Raw genomic sequence first — 24,814 nt, 5'->3', positions numbered from 1 at the left:
GCTCATTCTGCAAGTGGGATATTTATAAATAGCTGGGAAAAGATGTAATTGACTGGTAAAGGCATATTATGATAATGAACGCCAACACAGACAAAAGTTGATAAAGCAAAAATTATATTTGCAGGCTAGGGTAGATTGTTTTACTCAAGAGATTATTTTAGATAATTGGTGAAACATAATCATCATCTTCAATTCCTCATTTCATGCTCAGAGTCTAAGCTAATTGAAATCCAGAAATACCACTGAAAGTTTAAATTATATGTTAAAACTATCTTTGAGTTTTCTCTGCACTTGATGAGAAATATCTTTTATATATTTTAAGACATTAATATGTCTAGAAAGGAGCTACATAAAATGTATTCACTTAAGCATTCCCTAAATTAGAAAACAGCATTTTAAAGATTAAAAGCTATTAAAATTTGTTGTCTCTACTCAACCGATAAACAGGCATAATCTGCATATAAATTCTTGTATATATACCAAATCAACAAGTAAGGAGCAAATGTAGATCTTTCTTTAGTTTTGATCTATATAGAGAGAAACATGGAAACTTAAATTACCATATGTAAAATAGATATCCAATGGGAATTTGCTGTATGTCTCAGGGAACTCAAACAGAGGGTCTGTATCAATCTAGAGGGGTGCGATGGGGAGGGAGATGGGAGGGAGGTTCAAGAGGGAGGGGACATATGTACACCTATGACTGATTCATGTTGATGTTTCACAGAAAACAACAAAATTCTGTAAAGCCATTAGCCTTCAATTAAAAAATAAACTTAAAAAATCAGATTAAATAATAATATCATGTATTGGATAGACAAAACTTAAATGAGTTGAGGTCCGTTATTAAGTGAACATGTTAATATAACTATCTAAAAATGACATTTTCTCCTTCATGTTATACCTATCAAGAATTCAATGGAAAAAATAATATAATTTTCCAAATTTTCAATTTGGACAGTCTTTTCAAAGTTCATGTATCCATTAGAGTGCACCTTAATCTTTCATATATTTTATTATCTTTTCCCTGATAAATGTCTTCAATAAATGTTCCTATTAATAAACACACATATTTATATACTTTCCCAATCTGACAATAGGCCAAATGCCATGATGTAAAGAATATCTCCATTATTATTATTTTTGAAACCACCAAAAAATAATTTGACAGTACAATCCAAGAGGAGGAAGGTTATAAATCCCCAGCATCCAAAATACTGTTTGATAAACACTATATGCTCATTAAAAGTTGGATTAATGATTGGTAAAAACATATCTTGGATTGAGTGCAGAAATAAAGTTACTTTATTCCATTAGGATTTATCCTGTGGAAATATTTACAAACCAAGAAATCAAGAAAGTATGGTTAAAATTTTTAGATAATTTAAAAATTTCAGAAGTATAAATTAATGTGACTGAAGCAAACAATGAACATATACAAAGATCTTTTAAAAATAATTAAAATAAATATTAACACATTTTATTTTGGTGCCAACAACTTAATGGCTTTTGGTCTTTTATGAACAAACTATAGGTAATGAAGAACATAATGAGTTGCATTAATGATACATCCATAAAATATTACACATTTGTGGTCTTATTTTCAGCAAGACAGAGTTCTCAAGGTATTTTGTACCATGAGGGAGACAGTATTTGCAAGACTTTTCCAAAAGTGACTTGGTAGATATGAATCTACACGGTTTACACTCTTTCCACGCTGTAATATTGGTTGTAGGACAATTATGACATCTATGTATACTTTTAGAATTAGATCACTGATTTAACTTGGGATAAGATAAGGAAAATAACAGGTAAATAACAGAGAGGGAACACAGCTCCACCCATCAACAGAAAGTTGGATTAAAGATTTACTGAGTATGGCCCCACCTATCAGAACAAGACCCAGTTTCTCCTGTCAGTCTCTCCCATCAGAAGTTTCCATAAGCCTCTTATCCTTCTCCATCAGAGGCCAGAGAGAATGAAAACCACAATCACACAGAAAACTAACCAATCTAATCACATGGACCACGGCCCAGCTTAACTCAATGAAACTATGAGACCTGTTGTGAGGTTCCACCCATGATGGATGGGTCATGGTGGATAGTTCTGACAAAATGTGGTCCACTCAAGAAGGTAATGGCAACCACTTCAGTATTCCTGCCTTGAGAATCCCATGAACAGCATGAAAAGGCATAAAGATAGGACACTGAAAGATGAACTCCCCAGGTTGGTAGGTGTCCAATATGCTACTATAGATCAGTGGAGAAACAACACCAGAAAGAATAAAGAGATGGAGCCAAAGCAAAAACAACACCCAGTTGTGGATGTGACTGGTGATATAAGCAAAGTCTGATGCTATAAAGAGCAATATTGGATAGAAACCTGGAATGTTAGGTCCATGAATCAAGGCAAATTGGAAGTGGTCAAACAGGAGATGGCAAGTGTGAACTCTGATATTTTAGGAATTAGAGAACTAAAATGGACTGGAATGGGTGAATTTAACTCATATCACCATTATATCCACTACTGTGGGCAAGAATCCCTTAGAAGAAATGGAGTAGCCATCATAGTCAACAAAAGAGTCTGAAATGCAGTACTTGGATGCACTCTCAAAAAAGACAGAATGATCTCTGTTCATTTCCAAGGCAAACCACTCAATATCAAGTCTATGCCCTGACAGGTAATCCTGAAAAAGTTGAAGTTGAACGGTTCTTTGAAGACCAACAAGACGTTCTAGAACTAACACCCCCAAAAAGATGTCCTTTTCATTATAGGGGAGTGGAATGCAGAAGTAGGAAGTCAAGAAACATCTGGCTGCTGCTGCTGCTAAGTTGCTTCAGTCGTGTCCGACTCTGTGCGACCCCATAGACGGCAGCCCACCAGGCTAGCCCATCCCTGGGATTCTCCAGGCAAGAACACTGGAGTGGGTTGCCATTTCCTTCTCCAATGCATGAAAGTGAATAGTGAAAGTGAAGATGTTTAGTCGTGTCTGACTCTTAGCGACTCCATGGACTGCAGCATACCAGGCTCCTCCATCCATGGGATTTTCCAGGCAAGAGTACTGGAGTGGGTTACCATTGCCTTCTCCAGAAACATCTGGAGTAACAGGCAAATTTGGAGTTGGAGTACAGAATGAAGCAGGGCTAAGGCTAACAGAGTTTTGCAAAGAGAATACATTGGTCATAGCAAACACCCTCTTCTAACAACACAAAAGAAGACTCTATGGACATCACCAGATGATCAATACATAAATCAGATTGATTATATTATTTGCAGGTAAAGATGGAGAAGCTTTATACAGTCAGCAAAAACAAGTCTGGGAGCTGACTCTAGCTCAGATCATGAACTCCTTATTGCCAAATTTAGACTTAAATTGAAGAAAGTAAGGAAAAACACTAGACCATTCAGGTATGACCTAAATCAAATCCCCTACAATTATACAGTAGAAGTGAGAAATAGATTCAAGGGATTAGATCTGATAGAGTTCCTGAAGAACTATGGATGCAGGTTTGTGACATTGTACAGGAGACAAGGATCAAGACCATCCCCAAGAAAAAGAAATGCAAAAAAGCAAAATGGCTGTCTGAGGAGGCCTTACAAATAGCTGTGAAAGAAGAGAAGCAAAAGGCAAAAGAGAAAAGGAAAGATATACCCATTTGAATGCAGAGCTCCAAAGAAGAGCAACAGGAGAAAAGAAAGCCTTTCTCAATGATCAGTGCAAAGAAATAGAGGAACATAACAGAATGGGAAAGATGAGATCTCATCAAGAAAATTAGAGATATTCCAAGGGAACATTTCATGCAAAGATGGGCACAATAAAGGACAGAATGGTATGGACCTAACAGAAGCAGAGGATATTAAGAAGAGGTGACAAGAATACACAGAAGAAATATACAAAAAAGATCTTCACAACCCAGATAATCATGATGGTATGATCAATCACCTAGAGCCAGACACCTTGGAATGTGAAGTCAACTGGGCCTTTGGAAGCATCACTATGAACAAAGCTAGTGGTGGTGATGGAATCCCAGTTGAGCTAAATCCTAAAAGATGATGCTGTGAAAATGCTGCATTCAACAAGTCAACAAATTTGGAAAACTCAGCAGTGGCCACAGGACTGGAAAAGGTCACTTTTCATTTCAATTCCAAAGAAGGACAATGCCACAGAATGTTCAAACTACTGCACAATTGCACTCATCTCACATGCTAGTAAAGTAATGCTCAAAATTTTCCAAGCCAGGCTTCAACAGTACGTGAACTATGAACTTCTAGATGTTCAAGCTGTATTTAGAAAATGCAGAGGAACAAGAGATCGAATTACCAATATCCATTGGATCATCGGAAAAGCAAGAGAGTTCTAGAAAAACATCTATTTTTGCTTTATTAACTATGCCAAAGCCTTTGACTGTGTGGATCACAACAAACTGTGGAAAATTCTTCTAGAGATGGGCATACCAGACCATCTGACCTGCCTCTTGAGAAATCTGCATGCAGGTCAGGAAGCAACAGTTAGAATTAGACATGGAACAAATGACTGGTTCCAAATCGGGAAAGGAGTACATCAAGGCTGTATATTGTCATCCTGCTTATTTAATTTATATGCAGAGTACATTATGAGAAATGCTGGGATGGAGGAAGCACAAACTGGAATCAAGATTGCCAGGAGAAATATCAATAACCTCAAAGATGCAGATTATACCACCTTGGATACGACTGAGCGACTGAACTGAACTGATGCAGATCATACTACCATTATGGTAGAAAGCGAAGAACTAAAGAGCCTCTTGATGCAAGTGAAAGGAGAGTGAAAAAGTTGGCTTAAACTCAACATTCAGAAAACTAAGATCATGGCATCTGGTCCTCTCACTTCATGATGAATAGATGGGGAAACAATGGAAACAGTGACAGACTTTGTTTTTTGGGGGTCCAAAATCACTGCATATGGTAATTGCAGCCATGAAATTAAAAGACACTTACTCCTTGATAGAAAAGTTATGACTAACCTAGACAGCATTTAAAAAGCAGAGACATTATTTTGCCAACAAAGGTCTGTCTAGTCAAAGCTATGGTGTTTCCATTAGTCATGTACAAATGTGAGAGTTGGACTATAAAGAAAGCTGAGCATTGATGAATTGATGCTTTTGAACTGTGGTGTTGGAGAGGACTCTTGAGAGTCCCTTGGACTGCAAGGAGATCCAACTAGTCCATCCTAAAGAAAATCAGTCCTGAATATTCATTGGAAGGACCGATGCTGAAGCTGAAATTCCAATACTTTGGCAACCTGATGTGAAGAACTGACTCATTGGAAAAGACCCTGATGCTGGGAAAGATTGAAGTTAGGAGGAGAAGGGGACAACGGAGGATGAGATGTTTGGATGGCATCACCGACTCTACGGACATGAGTTTGAGTAAACTCCTGGAGTTGGTGATGGACTGGGAAGCCTGCTGTGCTATATTCCATGCGTTCTCAAAGAGTTGGACACAACTGAGAGACTGAACTGATACTGAAAGATAAGGAATATAGTTTATGAGTTAAACACAAATAAAAGATACTTCACAATAAATATTTTTTTAATTAGGCTAAATGGTATTTGGACTTTCAAGATGTTTGAATTAGAGAGCTAACCCTGTGAAATATAACATCCTACGGTGACTTTGTTGTTGTTTTTCAGTCACTCAGTCATGTCCAACTCTTTGAGACCCCATGGACTGCAGCATGCCAGGCTTCCCTGTCTTTCACCATCTCCCGAAGCTTGCTCAAACTCATGACAATTGAGTCGGTGAAGCCATCCAACCATCTCATCCTCTGTCATCTCCTTCTCCTCCTGCCTTCAATATTTTCCAGCATCAGGGTCTTTTCTAATGAGTCACCTCCTTGCATCAGGTGGCCAAAATATCAGAGCTTCAGCTGCAGCATCAGTCCTTCCAATGAATATTCAGGACTGATTCCCTTTAGGATTGACAGGTTTGATCTCCTTGCAGTCCAAGGCACTCTCAAGGGTCTTCTCCACCACCACAGTTCGAAAGCATCAATTCTTCAGTGCTCAACTTTCTTTATGGTCCAAATCTCACATCCATACATGACTACTAGAAAAACCATAGCTATGACTAGATGGACCTTTGTTGGCAAAGTAATGTCTCTACTTTTTTAACATGCTGCCTTGGTTTGTCATACTTTTCTCCCAAGGAGCATATTTTAATTTCATGGCTTCAGTCACCATCTGCAGTGATTTTGGAGCCCCAAAAAAGTCTATCATTGTTTCCATTATTTTCCCATCTATTTGCCATGAAGTGATGGGACCAGTTGCCATGATCTCAGTTTTCTGAATGTTGAGTTTTAAGCCAGCTTTTTCACTCTCCTCTTTCACGTTCATAAATAGGCTTTAGTTTCTCCTCACTTTCTGTCATAGGGTGGTGTCATCTGCAGGTCTGAGATTATTGATATTTCTCTCAGCAATCTTGATTCCAGCTTGTGCTTCATTTAGCCCAGCATTTCTCATGATGTACTCTGCACGTAAGTTGAATAAGCAGGGTGACGATATACAGTCTTGATGTACTCCTTTCCCAATTTGGAAGCAGTTCATTTTTCCATGTCTGGTTCTAACTGTTGCTTCTTGACCTGCATATAGGTCTCTCAGGAGGCAGGTCAGGTGGTCTGGTATTTCCATCTCTTGAAGAATTTTCCACAGTTTGTGGTGATCCACACAATCAAAGTCTTTTAGGACAGTCAAAAGTAGAAGTAGAAGCAGAAGTAGATGGTTTTCTGAAACTCTCTTGCCATTTCTATGATCCAGTGGATGTTGGCAATTTGATCTCTGGTTTCTCTGCTTTTTCTAAATCCAGCTTGAACATCTGGAAGTTCTCAGTTCACATACTGTTTAAGCCTAGCTTGAAGAATTTTGAGCACTACTTTGCTAGTGTGTGAAATGAGTGCAATTAGATGGTAGTTTGAACATTCTTTGGCGTTGCCTTTTTTGGGGACTGGAATGAAAGCTGACCTTTAGCTTTATGACCCCATGGACTGTAGCCCACCAGCCAATGGGATTTCCCAGATAAGAATATTGGAGTGGTTATCCTTTCCCTTCTCCAGGGGATCTTCTGACCCAAAGATCGAACCTAGGTTTGAACTCTTTTGGTGGCTTTAGCTTCTACTATCACATATTTTTGACCAAGCTTAAAATTTTTAAGTTAAACATAGAGTTACAGGGACTTCTTTGGTGGTCTCATGCTTAAGAGTTTGCCTGCCAATGCAGGGGACACAAGTTCAAATCTGGTCCAGGAGGATTCCACATGCTGCTGGCAACTAAGCCCATGAGCCACAGCTGCTAAGCTGTGCTCTAAATCTAAAGCTCATGAACCACATCCTCTGAAGTCTGTGGACCCTAGAAGCCCATGCTCTGCAACAAGAGAAGCCACTGCAGTGAGAAGTCCTTGCACTGTAAGGAGTAGCCCCTGCTCACTGTAAGGAGTAGCCCCTGCTCACAGCAACCAGACTAAGCCCTGGTGGCAACAAAGACCCAATGAAGCCAAAAATAAATAAATAAATAAATAAATAAATTAAAAAAGAAAAGAAATGTAGACATACATAGCTTATATTAACAAAACTTATGCCATGCAAAAATCATTATAATAAACTAGATGTCTAATGAGCAGAATAAAAAGAACCTACTTTGCATTTTTCATACACTTCCTGGAAACATAGTTATATTGATTTCATTTAATGTATGAAAAACTAATATAATATCTTTTATTGCTTGATTTTGTGGATGATCAACTCAATACAGTATTACTTTGCCTTTAAAAACATTTAGAATAATTAAACACCAATATAAAATCACTTTCAAATAGGTTTTCTAAATGACTTCTGAAAACTGAATTTAGGTTTTTAGATATTTTGACAATAATTTCTTATTTTTTAAAGAAAATACTCCTTCCATAAATGGAGGTAATAAATATTACCTATAGGTAATAAAATGTGAGAGGTTAGGATAAGTTTTAGAGATTTATATCTATTGCTTAAAGGTAATTGGAAAATGATGCAGCTATTTACTTAATCATTATGACTAACTGGATCCCCTAATTCTACAATCCTTTTGCTCATTGGGGTTAATGCAACTTAATCATTCGGGGCAACACTAAAAAAAGGACAAGTTTATAAAATCGGTCTGCCAAACTTATAAATGAAGCTAGTTACCAAAATAGATAATATACTACTGACACATGTTGAATAATAGGTGGGGATTTTAATGTAATTGCTGTCTCCATGAACTTACAGAGGATCAGTGTGTGAGTTGAAAGCAGCTCTTTTGCCCATTTCTCGTTTGCCCATTTCTGTCCCCTTCTAACCTCAAAGTGGATTTCCCTGGTAACTCAGATGTAAAGAATCCACCTGCAATGCAGGAGATCCAGGTTTGATCCCTGAGTCAGGAAGAGCCCCTGGAGAAGGAAATGGCTACCCACTCCAGTATTCTCGTCTGGGAAATCCCATGGGTAGAGGAACTTGATGAGTTACAGTCCATGGGGGCGTAAAGACTTGGACACAACTAACACACACACACACACCCCTTAATAGAATCTAATTATAAGGATGAGATCACTAGGTAATTAAACCTAGCTCCTGAGTTAACATTCTCCTGAATGTGCACTATGCCTTGCCTACACTGCTGGTCCTTTTCCTAGATTTCAAGAAGTAAGAATGAAGAGCTAAGCAGTGAAAGAATGACTAGTTATCTCCCCTCAGTAGCTCCGTTAGCAAGCCTGCAGGCAGACCATCTAGACAATATGAAGAGCGAGTCAGCCAGTTTGCACACAATGGAGACAAATGCAGAACCCACCCTCTTGCCTCAGTGATTCACTAAAATCCTTCCCCTCTTTTTCCCTTTAAAAGTTGTCATGGCTGAGAGGATCCTTCAGTTGGTCTTGGGACATAAGTCTACCTTCTCCCCAGATTGTCAGCTTTTCTGATTAAATCACATTTCCTTTCTCCCGAAACTTTCCTCTCAATTACTGACTTTTTGTGTGGCAAGCAACCAAACCTGGGCTCAGCAACACTCCGATTTAAATGTGCTTGTTTGCTTCATAACATTGAACAAATAATTTAATTTATGGTTCAAAATCATCATGATTAACTAAATTACTCCAATCAAGAGATCTTTAGACTCTTTTACAAATAGAACTCATTGTATAGGAATTACCTAAGAGACATATCACAGCTGGTCCCCAGCCCACCTTTCCCAAACACAATTCTTTAGACTGTCTACCCCTACAATCCAGAAACTATAAGTTTGAACTCTCTTACTTTTATTTTCAAGGGATGGTGCCCATTGTGCGGGTTTTCCTACTTCCTAGGACACCCTCAGTTTTTCCCTTTCCCCTCTTCCCTGTCTGGAAAATCTTTGCTCAGTTTTTAAAGCTTTTAATCAACCAAATTATTAAATTGTGCACTGAGAGAGAATCACACTCATGCTAGTGAATCTCCAGATTTTTAGTCTTTCTTAAACTGAAAAATAGTTGAGATATTTAAACATTATAAAGAGAGTGAAAGTGTTAGTCGCTCATCCACGTCTGACTCTTGCCAGGGTCCTTTGTTCATGGGATTCTCCAGGCAAGACTGGAGTGGGTAGCCATTCCCTTCTCTAGGGGATCTTTCCAACCTAGGGATCGAATCTGGGTCTCCCGCATTGCAGGCAGATTCTTTACTGTCTGAACCACCAAGGAAGCCCCATTTAAACATTAAAACATAGCCAAATCAAGAGGCAAAACAAGTTCATTCTAAGTGACCAGAGCTCAAACCCTGAGTAAATGAACTGCCCCCTGAGTTTCCTCCCTGTTCATTTTTAATGCTTTACTGAAGTGTTAGCAGCTGCTTGTAAACTTTGTTCAAATGGCCAGGACTGAGTCTGTCCTCTAATTTGTGCTCCTAGCATTTTATATCTAAGTATGTTAAAATACTAATCACACTATAAAACTTTATTTATTTGCCTTTCAGCCTCAGTATATACAACGTGTTCCCTTAGGCAGAGTCTATTTCTCTTCAGGTTGGCACAGTTTCTGGCATATCCTAAGTACTCAAGATGTTGTTTGAACATTAAATAAATGGGACCAAAACCACTTAAGAAATATTTCTATCATTTTGGAACTTTCCACTCATTTTGTTTTTGTCTGCATTGTTAATGAGGAAACACATGAAAAACCAAAGAAGATCCAGAAAGAAATATGGCAAAAGAATTGCAATGTTAGAAATGAAGGGAAAAACTAAATTTTATAAAGGGGCATTTAATATCTGGGATAAAAGATAAATCGGATTTTGAAATTTTGCTTATTATAGGTTGTTGGATAATATATGGAGTAATTGCAATATTTTTTGAGTTTTATTTTGCTGCAGTGAAAATACATGCCTAATTTTTCAGTCCCTGATTTTTCTCTTTTCAGGGTTCCAATAAAGTACCAAGTTAGGAATTAACATGAATTCAGAGATTCAAATACTTGAAAATCAGAAGTCCATGAGCCAGCCATCCTTGGGGTACACTGCCTCTATTGATACATCTTTCCAATAGACAAATGCTTTCCTGATGTTTACAGTGTCTAAATATGAACCATTGTAATATACTTAACCAGAGGAGAATAGATTCTTTTCTTTAAATTTCATGTAACAATTTTGTAAACAGTGCTGGGAGATGCAGCATTATTTTATTTTCTTTCATTCCTTGCTCTGTTCGGATTCATGCCATCATCAGGCACTGATAAAAGTGGTTCCACTGTTACAGAACTCAGACTATTGCAGAACTCAGACTGTTGCTGAGAGTTCTGAACCAAAGGAACATAACACCTCCATCTTCTGATTGTTTAAATTTAACTACTGACCATGTCAGATGGGAAACCAAGTAAGATCGTAATTCCATTATTAGTATAACTCTGAAATCAGAAAATAATTATGTCAGTGGTAAAATTTATCAATTTACTGTGTAATGAATAGAGAAAGCATATTTAGCTGGTTTGACTCAAAGATCAACATAGGTCAATAGACAAGACAGTCATGTTTCCAGGCTGAACATGACTTTAACATGAAAAATTCAGTTGTATTTGAAGCCCCATTAGGGAACCCGACACCTGCGGAAATATAACGGTCTACCATGTTATAAAATGTTAATATTTTCAAAATACATATTTGGGTTATTATAAGTGAGTCCTTTCGTGTTTTAGAAAACCGAAGAAAAGTTCATATCCCCAGCTGAACAATACAACAGCTAGATAGTTGTGCATTTAAAGGTTCAAAATGGGTGGAGGGATTCTGTGAAATCGTTTTGGATTTCACCTTGATTTTTCATGTTTTTGCAAAATGATACTAATGAAAGTCAGTAAAATAAAGAAGGCCAGCTTTACAAGCGTTATGCAAATCAGATTCCCAATTCACAGCTGTCATATCAATGCAAGGACCACTCTGGACTTGCCTCCCCAGTGCTCATCACAGACGGTAAACAGAGCGGTTTTATTGGCTAAGCCGGGCAGCATGGTGCTGCACTCCATGACAATGGCCTGAGGGATCATTATGACGCAGGACACGATCCAGATGATGACGATGCTGTTCCGGGCCCGCTTGGCTGTGCTCTTAAACATCAGCGGGTGACAGATAGCATACCACCGGTCCAAGGCAATGCAGCTCAGCGTGAGGACAGACACAGACACCGACACGGTCTAAAGAAAGAAGGAAGGTAGCACAGGGAAGCACCAGCTGTTACATGGATGTCTCTCAATATTTGTACTGTTTCAGAAGGGTAGGCACACAGATAACCAGATTCAAAGTTGTCAAAAGACATTTCATTCAAGTGCTTTCTATTAAAAAATGAAAAACAAAATTGGCTACAAATAATATTAGAAATGTATCAAGAAAAAGAATTACCTATTTCCCATTAAATATAAAAGTGTACTATGACTGAGTGCTAAGTTGCTTAAGTCGAGTCCGACTCTGCAACTCCATGGACTGTAGCCCACTAGGCTCCTCTGTTCATGGAATTCTCCAGGCAAGAATAGTTCCAGGGGATTCTGGATTTGAATTCAAGTCTTATTCGGCATTGGCAGGTGGGCTCTTTACCCCTAGCACAACTTGGGAAGCTGCCTCTTTTTTTATGCCAAGTGTTTTGATTTATATGACATCCTTTGAATAAAGATACACTGATTTTGTTTTGGCATTTTTCCATTGATAAGGGAAATCTTATCTTCAAAGGTAAAAACATATATGTTCATAGTCTGAACTGGAAATTTTTCTTTTACTTATACACAATAATACGATGATATGGCTTTCTTTTAAATTGACATACAATAATTTGATTGCAATTGCATTTAATTAGCATTTTTGAATTATTGGTATCTCATTTCTTATTTTTAAATAACCAAGGTTATTCGTACATCAGTTCATGTTCAACATGCAAATGCATGAGTTGTGATAAAAAGTAATCTTCCATATGGATCTCCTTGCCATAGTTTGCTCATTGCTGGAATAAACAACCTACCTCTAAAATTCAAATAGGTTCACCTAATCCAGATTTCTATATAATGAATGGCATCACACACTTAGCTTGGAACTTTAAGAAAATAGAAAAGAAACATGTCATGTATGCCCATCTCCCATGATCAGTTTATGTAATTGCTGTGCCATGCCAGCTCACTTCAGTCGTGTCCTACTCTGTGCAATGCTATAGACTCGACTGTAGCTGCCAGACTCCTCTGTCCATGGGATTCGCCAGGCAAGAATACTGGAGTGGGTTGCCAGGCCCTCCTCCTGGGGATCTTCCCAACCCAGGGATCAAACCTGCATCTGTTAAGTCTACTGCATTGACAGGCAGGTTCTTTACCACTAACGAAACCTGGGAAGCCCCAAGTTTATTTAATTATACTTAGTGCATTCTATACTGAATGAACAGATCATTGGTTGACAAAATCAGTTCTCTCAAAACCCTCTCTTTAAAAACAAGCCTCATTCTGCTTTCTGTTATATATATATATATATATTTTTTTTTTTTTTTTTTTTTACAGATTTCTATTCACTTTCTTCTCAACAATTACAGCATGTTTAATTCATTAATGTACTGTTTATCTTCTCTGTGGAACAAAGACCAGTGGCAGGAGGGACCCCACAAAACAGTCCCTGGCACAGTGCTTCATGTGTTTATTCCATGGCAGAGTCATCTTTCTCTATTTTTCTGTCCTAGTTGTATTGATCCTATAATATGTGAATGGGAGGGTGTCTCTGCTTCTTACAACAGGACCTTGCTTGTTGATGCATTGACTGTAGGTACAGATGAGTGAGAGGGATGTACATGCTGGTCCAGCAGAGGAGGAGAGGTTCTGGGCTAAGCATCAGGACCACATAGCTGTTCTCATCTCCTCCCAGCTAGCTGCACAATGTGGGTGACCTACTTAACAATGGTTGGCAAATGTGTATATGTTTTTCCTATTAAATGAGTAAAATTGACAATAAGATGTTTGCCAACTCTGATTCTTTTGATTCTCTTTAGAAAAGATGACAGAATACAGTTGAAACCAATTCCACTACCAAGTTTCCTGGGGTGCACCACATGGCACGTGCTAAATGTGAGATCTTGGGTAAGTTACTTAAGCTATGCCTCAATTTTCTCATCAGTAAACTCGCATGATAATCATAGCCATTATCATAGCCACCACTGACTTGTTGGAAGAAGAGTCAGTCAACATGTGAAATGCCTAATCTGGGCCTGGTGTATAAATGATAAGTGTTTGTTATTCCTTGTTATCATGATGGCAGTGGTGATGGGGATTATACTATTCATATTTTCTTCTATTCTCGAGCTTAGAGTTCTAGCTTTTCATTGGAACAGACTGCTTTACAGTGAAGAATAGTTATAGAAATTACAAGTAAAGATGTAAACTGTTCTAAACTCTTGGGGCTAATTTCAACTTTAATTTGAAAAGGATGAACTCTATCAGAGTAGGTTTATGTTGGTTGATTTGTTGCTGTTCAGTTGCTCAGTTGTCTGACTCTTTGCAACATGGTCTGCAGAATGCCGGGCTTCCCCGTCCTTCACCATCTCCTGGAGTTTGCTCAAATTCATGTCCATTGAATTGGTGATGCCATCCAACCATCTCGTCCCCTGTTGTCCCTTTCTCCTGCCTTCAATCTCTCCCAGCTTCAGGGTCTTTTCTAATGAGTTGAGTCTTTGCATAAGGTGGTCAAAATATCGGAGCTTCAGCTTTACCATCAGTCCTTCCAATGGATACTCAGGGTTGATTTTCTTTAGGATTGACTAGCTTGATTTCCTTGCAGTCCAAGGGACTTTCGAGAGTCTTTTCTAGCACCAGAGTTCAAAGGCATCAATTTTTGGTGCTCAGCCTTTTATATTGTCCGGCTTTCACATCCATACATAACTACTGGAAAAAACCATAGGTTTGACTAGACAGACCTGTGTTTGCAAAGTAACATTCTGCTTTTTAATATGCTGTCTAGGTTTGTCATAGCTTTCCTTCCAAGGAGCAAGCATCTTTAAATTTCATGGCTGCAGTCACCGTCTGCAGTGATTTTTGAAGACCAAGAAAAGAAAACTTGCCACTGCTTCCCCTTTTCCCCCTTCTAGTTGCCATGAAGTGATGATCTTGTTTTATTTTATTTAATTTTTTTTAGTGTTGAGTTTCAAGCCAGCTTTTTCACCCTCCTCTTTCATCCTCTTCAAGAGGATCTTTAGTTCCTCTTCCCTTTCTGCCATTGGAGTTGTATCAACCTCCATTCCTCCCTGAGAATGTGTCAAGAACCCAGAGCCCTTCCAAACCCTTGCCAACCTGGGGATAGAACAGTGGTCATCCAGCTCTATACAGTTGACCTTTCATACGACTGAGCCAGGGCTATATTTATTCTCTCTAGCCATTAGAAATGAAAAGTTCTCAACAAGGCTTAGTATCTTGCTTTTCATAAATTCTAATCAACATGGGTGAATGGGATAGAAGTAATGTGGTTCAAATTCTGAAGTCATTTCTAGGAGTTCCTTCAACTGCTTGCAATAATCAGTTCCAATCAGTGTACTTGAGAGATGGCTGTCCAGTGCCAATGGTGAGCCAGGGTACAGTGCCTTCCCATTAGAGAACATGCTGGTTTGGATAATCTGATGGTATAATCCATTGAATGAACCCTTAGGCATCAGTGATTTAACAGTCGTTGTTTGACTACTGTATTTGCTGGTGTATAATATACTGTAGTATACAATTAGAATCCAATTTACATGATTTTCTCAAAGGTGATACACAATTGCACCTTATTGTAAGTGCTTATAAATGAGAGTTCTGTTGTTGCTTTTCACTTGTAGGAGTGCACTTCTGGGTGCCTTTTTCATTGAGATTTTGACAGTAGGTCAAACCAAACTGATAGTAAATCCTTTCAGAAATGAATGTAGTGTGAATTGTGAACACTGAGTGAAGCAAAGTGAGATGATGTGAACTTTCTTTTGCTGTCGATGCTTTATCTTGCATTTGTCCTATGAGTACCCTGTGGTCAGGTCAATGTGGAACATTTTCTTTGGTAGAGGAGTCAGTTTCATGCTAGCATACAGATGTGGCAAACAGCACCAGAGATCCACGACAAGTAGAAATGGAAATTCTGCCAAATTGCAAGTTTGGATGATAGGCACTAATAGACTGGAATGTAGGAAAGTGTGACTGAGAGAAAGAGGGAGACCATCCGCCTACTGAACACCCATCACCCAAATCTCAGTAGACTTTTGTTCTTTTCCTGTGCAGAGACTCTTCAGTTATATTGAAAAAGTCACTCTGAAAAAGCAGTTCACTGCTCCTATAGGGCTTCCTGGGTAGTAATATTCTCAGGTAGTAGTATTCTTTTCATCTGGTAAAGAATCTGCCTGGAATGAAGGAGACCCTGGTTCAATTCCTGGGCCAGGAAGTCCCCCTGGAAGAGGGATAGGCTACCCACTTGTTGCAACCCCATAGCCAGGCTCTTCTGTCCCTGGAATCTTCCAGGCAAGAATACGGGAGTGGGTTGCCATTTCCTATTCCAGGGGATCTTCCCAATCCATGATTTAAACTCCCATCTCTTGTGTCTACTGCACTAGCAAGAAGATTCTTTACCCGCTGGAACCACCTGGGAAGGCTTGTAGGATGAAGCACACACTGGAATCAATATTGCCAGGAGAAATATCAATAACCTCAGATATGCAGATGATATCACCCTTACAACAGAAAGTGAAGTGGAACTAACGAGCCTCGTGATGAAAGCGACATAGGAGAATGAAAAATTTGTCTTAAAACTCAACATTCAGAAAACTAAGATCATGGCATCTGGTCCCATCACTTCTTGGCAAATAGATGGGTAAACAATAGAAACAGTGACTTTATTTTCTTGGGCTCCAAAATCACTGCAGATGGTGACTGAAGCCATGAAATTAAAAGATACTTGCTCCTTAGAAAAAAACCTATGACCAATCTAGACAGTGTATTAAAAAGCAGAGACATTACTTTGCCGGCAAAGGTCCATCTAGTTGAAGCTATGGTTTTATGAGTAGTCATGTATGGATGTGAGAGTTGGACTATAAAGAAAGCCAAGTGCTGAGGAATTGATGCTTTTGAACCACGGTGTTGGAGAAGACTCTTGAGAGTCCCTTGGACTACAAGGAGATCCAACCAGTCAATCCTTAAAGAAATCAGTCCTGAATATTCATTGGAAGGAAGGACTGATGCTGAAGCCAAAACACCAATACATTGGCCACCTGATGAAAACTGACTCGTTGGAAAAGACCCTGATGCTGAGAAAGATTGAATGAAGGAGGAGAAGGGGATGACAGAGGATGAGATGATTAGATGGCATCACCAACTTGATGGACATGAGTTTGAACAAGCTCTGGGAGTTGGTGATGGACAGGGAAGCCTAAAATGCTGCAGTCCACGGGGTTGCAAAGAGTTAGACATGACTGAGCAACTGAACTGAACTGAACATGTCTTGACAACTCATTTCTTTTCATCACTGAATAATATTCTATTATCTGGTTGTACTCCAATTAGTTTATCTGTTCATCTACTGAAGAACATCTTTGTTACCTCAAAGTTTTGGTCATCATGGATAAAGCTGCAATAGACATTTGCGTGAGAGTTTTTCTGTGTATGTAAATTTTCAACTTTTGAGAGGTAAATACCACGGAATACACTTTCTGGATCATATATTGGGACTGTTTTGTTTAAAAAAAAGTAAAGTAAAAAAAAAATCAGTCTTCCAGAATGGCTATAACATTTTTCATTATCCTCACCAGCAATGAATGAGAGTTCCTGTTGCTGCACATCCTTGCCAGCTTTTGTTGTTGTCAGAGTTTCATAGTTTTACTGTTCTAATAAGTCTGTAGTGATATTTCATTATTTTAATTTGCAGTTCACTGATGAGATGTGATGAAGGACATCTTTTCATATGTTTCTTTGCCATTTGTATATCTTCGTTAGCAAGGTGTCATTAATGTCTTTGGTCTATGTTTTAGTTGGGTTGTTTGCTTTCAGATTGCTTAGTTTTAACAACTCTTGGCATATTTTAGATATTGTTGTTGTTGTTTAGTCCCTAAGTCATGTCTGCTTCTTTTGCAACCCCATGGACTGTAGCCCACCAGGCTCCTCTGTCCATGGGGATTTCCCAGTCAAGAATACTGTAGTGGGTTATCATTTCTCTCTCCAGCGTTTTTTCCTGACCCAGGGATCAAAGCCATGTCTCCTGCTTGGCAAGCAGATTCTTTACCACTGAGCCATCTCGGAAGCCCTTATTTTAGACTGCAGTCACTTATTATACATATCTTTGGCAAATATTTTCTCCCAGATTGTGCTTTGCCTTCTCATTCTGTTTACACTGAATTTTGCAGAGCAGAAGACTTTAATGTTAATGAAGTCAGCTTATGATTTATTTCAAGCAGCATATCTTTGTTGTTACATCTAAAAAGTCATCAAAGTACACAAGGCCATTTGGAGTTTCTTCTAAGTTATCTTCTAAGAGTTTTGTAGCTTTACATTTTACATTTGGGTCTATGATCCATTTTTGGTCAATTTTTCTGAAGACTGTAAGGTCCGTGTTTAGATTCTTCTTGCCTCAGTTTGTCTTCATTGGGTGCATATTGTCATTTCCTCCGAATATTATGATATCATCTTGGAGGCCAGATGGAATAAGAGCTAGATGGTGGAGGGTGGTCATGGGAACTAGTGGGGAGTGGCCAGCATTTTACTCACTGTCCAATTGCTAAAGGAAATCCAGGTCTTTTAGAACTGTGGCTATGAACACCAGTTTGGGAAAATTTTTAAAGATTTCAGAGATATCAGAATATCAATCAGAAAAGTATTCTCTGGAAGTATTTGTTCTTAATTTGTTATAGAGCAACTAGTTATAGAAAAGCGGATCTCAGAGCTGAACAATAGAACACTTGTGATAATGATGATGACAGATGTTTGTTGAGAACACACTGTTTTTATAAGGCCAGAGTCTTCCAGAGACTAATACCTGTGCCAAATGGTTCATATAGTTATCTAAGTAGATGAGCACAGCAACCACAGAGACATATTTAAAATTAAAATTATTAATCTTTTAAAATAAGTGAATCTCAAAGAGCTTGTGTATTTGGCTCAATGGTATACAATCAGTGAAAGGCAGAATAGAGGTTCCAAATGTGGCAGTTTAATTCAAATCTGCACTAAAACATGTTCCCTGTACTGCTTTGGTAGTAGAGCACTTGATTTCTCAGCAGTAAATGAGACTACTTATAAAAACAATACTCAATTATTTGGATTGGGATAACCTCAATCATTGATTTGTTCAAGTTCTTTAATTTATAATCAGAAAATTAGAGATCAAAGAAGCAAAAGGTTTATAAAGCACAGGATTCTGACACTTTTTTTATTCAGAACTTGCCTACTTTACCCCAAAATTTTCTAGTATTACTTTCCTTAAGTTTGCCAATTTCTCTCTTAACACCAAGTATTTACTAATGGGCCACAGCTATAAATGAAAATGATTATGCATTTTTGGGGTAGTTTTTGTGTTTGAACCCCCCAAAAGTGTGCAAAGCATTTACCTGTAAATAAGGAATCACTTTACAGAGGGATTGTCCGAAGAACCAGGTCTCAGTAATGTCCACAACTAGCGTGGCTGGAAGGCAGGTGATGGTCACAAGCACGTCGGCCAGAGAAAGGTTGACAATGAAGTAATTGGTCACCGTCCGCATGTGGTGGTTCTTCCACACGGCCACACAGACTGATTTGGAAAGAGAAAGGGATGTTCTCTGTTATGGACTGAACGTCCACGATGTGGAAGGTGCAATGAAACAGAAATTCATATATTAAGATCTTACCCCCTCAAAAGAATATGGGGTACCTATACACAAAGGAATATTACTCAGCCGTGAAAAAGAATGAGATTGTGTCATCTGCGGCAACACGGATGGAACTAGAGATTATTGCATTAAGTGAAGTCAGTTAGATAAAGACAAATAATACACAATATCCATTATATGTGGAAATCTAAAATATGACACAAATAGATCTGTTTTTGAAAAAGGAACAGGATCACAGACATAGAGAACCAACTGGTGGTTGCGGAGGAGAAGGGGGCTGAAGGAGTGATGGCCTGGGAAGTTGGGATTAGCAGATGTAAGCTTTACATGTAGAATGGATAAGCAATAAGATCCTACGGTATAGTGTGCATGCATGCACAGGCGTGTCCAACTCTTTGCGACCCCATGGACGGTAGCCCGCCAGGTTTCTCTGTCCATGGAATTTTCCAGGCAAGAATAGTGGAGTGGGTTGCCATTTCTCACTCCAGGGGATCCTCCCAACCGAGGGATCGAATACACGTTTCCTGTGTCTCCTGCATTTGCAGGTGGATTTTTTAACCACTGAGCACCTGGGAAGCCACTCTTACTATATAGCATAGGGAACTAGGATCAATATCCTCTGATAAGTCATAATGGAAAGTAACATATATATGTCTATGTAAATATAACTGAATCACTTTGCTGTATTGCAGTAATTAACAAAACATTGTAAATCAACTATACCTCAATTAAAAAAAAAAAAAAAAAAAAGGATCCTGACCCCCAGTGTGATGGTATTAGGAAATGGGCCTTTGGAAAATGAGCTGGTCATGAGGGTAGAGGCTTTGTGAAGGGCATTAGGTCCTTATAAAGGGAGCTAATATAAGGGATCTCTCCTTATATAGAGAGATCGTTTACCTCTTCCACCACGTGAGGATACAGCAAAAAAAATGCCTGTCCTTAATGAACCAGGAAGTGGACTCTGCCCAGACACTGAAGCTGCCAGAGCCTTGACCTTACACTTCTCAGAATCCAGAACAGAGACACTAACTTCTGTTGTTTATAAGCCATTCAGTTCACAGTCCTCTGTTACAGCAGGATCAACAGACTAAGGCAGGAACTAAACAAAGAAAATTGGTCTGGTGAGGGAATACTGTCAAGCTGACTAGTACCCCTGCAATTCCACAAATAAATATTGCCAAAGGGAGATAATTTAAGGCTACTCTGTGTTTGCACTGAAACAGTGTGAATTCTCAATATATGCTTAAAATCAGTTCCCTTACCTTGCAAGGCATTTTTCAATGGCTCATATGGCTGTGTTTATTTTACTTGATTTTGAATTTCATTTTCCAGAAATTAAAGAACAATCTTTGATTTATCGTTTTATCCCCTCAGTGGGCAGCATGTAGTAGATACTCAAGAAATATTGATATTTGCTGAATTGAGATGAATAAAGAGCTGCTATTTTTCAGTGAACTGTGGTGTTGCCTCATCCATCATATTGACCCATATCTGCTCTCAAACTCTGCCTTTAGGACTTATAAGAGATGAAGACACTTAAAGACAAAAGTCTACAATTATTCAGTCCCTATTATTGCCAGATATTGAGATGGATAGTTCATACCCTTGAGTTATTTAATCTCAATGACAATCCCAAGGAAATTCATCATTACTGATGTTTTGTATATTATAATGTCATTGACACACAGGGCTTTTGTGGAACTTGTTGGGGACAAATGGCTTATAAAGCAGGGAATCACCATGACAACTGGGCTTATACACCAAGTGAAGTGCTGGTTGTTCCACCGCATTGGTTACCTTCTTTTGTGAATGAAAGAGTTATTTAAAAAAATGAAAGAGTTATTTTTAAAAAGTACATCTAAGTTCTAGAAACGCCTTCCTTTCTACTATGCTTTTTGGCCTCTAAACTTTGCCTCAGATAAAACATACTCTCACAGCCAAGCCTCCCTCATTTTCTCAGAGCATCCCCCTCTTTAAAATGCATGCTGTGTCACTAAGCTGCTCCTTATGGAAAGAGCATCCAGTTCCTTGATTCTCTGTCCTCCCTCTGATGTATCCAAAGGTTACATAATCACTGGCCCCAGAATCATATAGGTATAAGCATTGCTACCCACATCTGTTGATGGATTTACTTCACGGAATGTAACTAAGTAACTGAATTTACCTGGAGCATCGTTAACCTGTCAGAACTGTCATCCATGCGCCCAAGTGATGCAGTGATTGGTAACCTTCCGTAGTGAAGAAATAAAAGCGTATTTTGTTACATTTGAGTCATTTAGTGAGGATTTCTTTTTGACAATTATGTGCCAGTTATTATGAGTGTCCTATGTTGAAAAAGTCTTTTACTAGTTCCTGAAGCTGAAATTACACTCCAGTCACCAACAGATGCTCATGTAATGAAATATCTGAATTTCTGAGGATTTAATTGTGAAAACTTCACATCTTCCTCCAACTCCAGCATGTAAGTACCGAAAGCTCAAGAGAGCTTTGTTAGGATAAACTGTAGTCTTTATTGTCTGAAAATGCTGCTGCTGAATCATTTACTTCTCAGAAATGCTTGAAACACGCACACACACATAAACCCATCTTATCAGTTGACTAACACATTATCATGGCTTATTATAAGAAAACTGAAAAAAAAAATCACACTTCTGATACTTGGTCAATAAATGGTCCAAATGGGATCTAGAAAAGAAAATAAGACTTGAAAAATACAATCAGTTCTAGTTTGACTCCCAATTCTCCATATTTTGAGGGTGAGAAATGGCAGTGATAGGAGGCCAGTGTTAATGCGTGACATCTAAGCAATGTGAGAGCAAGTAGGTCACGAATAAACACTTACATTTCCTGTGTCCTGTTATAAACAATTTAAATTATTAACTAGTTAATCTCCATAATAACACTATAAAGTGATTACTATTTTTGTTTAACATGTGGAAAACTGATGCAAGGGAGGTTATGGAATCTACCTAAGGATGAATAGCTAGGAACTGCTGACTTTAGATTCAATCTTATACAGCGTGCATACCATTCTATTATGTATCAGCACCTATCAGTGAAACAGAAGGTGAAAGGCAGCTGTCTGCCTCTCTTTGGCAAGACTCTAATGCATGTCCATTGAATTCTAGAGTCGGAGATCATCAGTTTAATCAGATGCATAAATCAGCTCTGCAGCATTCCTGATTCATTTCTGCTTGCACATTTTTAATAGCGGGGAATTTGCAACTTAGGGCTGCCCTGGAGGCTCAGTTGTAAAAGAATCATTGTGCCAATGCAGGAGACCTGAGTTCAATCCCTCAGTCAGGAAAAGCCCCTGGAAAAGAAAGTGTAAACCTACTCCAGTATTCTTGTCTGCGAAATCTCATGGACAAGGGAGCCTGGCAGTTTACAGTCCATGGGGTTTCAAAAGAGTAGGACATGACTTATGGACTAAACAACAAAAGCAATGACAATTTATGACTTGCTTGAGCCCTTGGCTTCTATTTTGTGGTGAATTTACCTACCAGCAAGTTCTTATTCATGTTGAGTTGATGTCTGTTTCCCCTTCAATTCTGTTCATGGGTTCTTTATTCATTTCTGGAACCCAAGGAATAAACTTACCTCCTTTTTTTACATCATACCTGTATTAATTTCCCAGAGCTACTTTATAGTACCACAGGTTGGGTGGTTTAAAGCCATAGAAACATATTTTCACAGAATTCTGGAGTCAGAAGTCAAAAATCAAGGTCAGGAGGGTCATGCTGCCTCTGAAACTTGTAGTTAATTCCTTCCTTGCTGCTCTCATGGCTTCTGGTGGTTGGCTGTTAACATGGCCTTCCCTGGGTGTGGCTCTGTACATCCAGTCTCTTTCTCCTCCATCATCACATGGTCTTTTCTCCTGCCTCTCTGTATCCACATGGCTCTCTCCTGACAAGGACACCAGTCCTATTGGATTGGGGGCTCACTGTACTCCAGTAAGAATACTGAAGTGGTTTGCCATTCCCTTCTCCAGGGGACCACGTTTTGTCAGAACACTCCATCATGACCTGTCTGTCTTGGGTGGCCCTACATGGCATAGGTCATAGTCCCATTGAGTTAGACAATGTTGTGGTCATGTGATCAGATTGGTTACTTCTCTGTGATTATTTTTTCAGTCTGTCTGCCCTCTGATGGAGAAGGATAAGAGGCTTATGGAAGCTTCCCAGGGCTGGCTGTGACTGGTGATGGAAGTAAAGTCCAATGCTGTAAGAGCAATATTGCATAGGAACCCGGAATGTTAGATCCATGAATCAAGGCAAATTGGAAGTGGTCAAACAGGAGATGGCAAGAATGAACATGAATATTTTAGGAATCAATGAACTAAACTGGACTGGAATGGGTGAATTTAACTCTGATGAGCATTATATCTACTACTGTGAGCAACAATCTCAGAGGAGAAATGGAGTAGCCATCATAGTCAACAAAAGAGTTTGAAATGAGGTAATTGGATGCAATCTGAAAAAAAAAAGACAGAATGATCTTTGTTTGTTGCCAAGGCTAACCATTCAATATCACACTAATCCAAGTCTATGCCCTGATCAGTAATGCTGAAGAAGCTGAAATATACAGATTTGACGTACTCCTTTCCCAATTTAGAATCAGTCTGTTGTTCCATGTCGAGTTCTAACTGTTGCTTCCTGACTGGCATACAGATTTCTCAGGAGGAAGGTCAGGTGGTCTGGTATTCCCATCTCTTGAAGAATTTTCCAGTTTGCTTTGATCCACACAGCCAGAGGCTTTGGTATAGTCAATAAAACAGAAGTAGATGTTTTTCTGGAACTCTCTTGCTGTTCTGATGATCCAGTGGATGTTGGCAATTGGATCTCTGGTTCCTCTGCCTTTTCTAAATCCAGCTTGTACATCTGGAAGTTCATGGTTCACCTACTGTTGAAGCCTGCCTTGGAGGATTTTGAGCATTACTTTGCTAGTGTGGGAGATGAGTGCAATTGTGTGGTAGTCTGAACATTCTTTGACATTGCCCTTCTTTGGGAATGGAAAGAAAACTGAGCTTTTCCAGTCCTGTGGTCATTGCTGAGCTTTCCAAATTTGCTGGCATATTGAGTGCAGCACTTTCATAGCATCAACATTTAGGATTTGAAATAGCTCAACTGGAATTCCATCACCACCACTAGCTTTGTTCGTAGTGATGCTTCCTAAGGCCCACATGACTTCTCATTCCAGGATGTCTGGCTCTAGGTGAGTGATCACACCATTGTGATTATCTGGGTCATGAAGATCTTTTTTGTACATTTCTTCTGTGTATTCTTGCCACCTCTTCTTAATATCCTCTGCTTCTGTTATGGCCATATAATTTCTGTCCTTTATCGAGGCCATCTTTGCATGAAATGTTCCCTTGGTGTCTCTAATTTTCTTGATGAGTTCTCTAGTATTTCCCATTCTCTTGTTTTCCTCTATATCTTTGCTTTGATCACTGAGGAAGGCTTTCTTATCTCTCCTTGCTATTTTTG

The 24,814-nt window shown here is 38.9% G+C and overlaps 1 protein-coding gene across 1 annotated transcript in view; it reads right to left on the bottom strand.

The window, feature by feature from the left end:
• The window catches only part of HCRTR2 (hypocretin receptor 2), a 137,138-nt gene that overhangs the window by 22,146 nt on the left and 90,178 nt on the right, over positions 1-24,814 (bottom strand). The window contains exons 2-3 of the mRNA XM_055574706.1: positions 19,071-19,249; positions 11,451-11,694 (exon numbers count right to left, since the gene is read on the bottom strand). Of these exons, the coding sequence (XP_055430681.1) occupies positions 11,451-11,694; positions 19,071-19,249 (423 nt within the window). The remainder of the gene's footprint in view (positions 1-11,450; positions 11,695-19,070; positions 19,250-24,814) is intronic.

This window comes from Bubalus kerabau, chromosome 3 (assembly GCF_029407905.1).
Source record: "Bubalus kerabau isolate K-KA32 ecotype Philippines breed swamp buffalo chromosome 3, PCC_UOA_SB_1v2, whole genome shotgun sequence".
Taxonomy (NCBI): Eukaryota; Metazoa; Chordata; class Mammalia; order Artiodactyla; family Bovidae; genus Bubalus; species Bubalus kerabau.
This window is presented reverse-complemented; position numbering and strand designations above follow the sequence as displayed.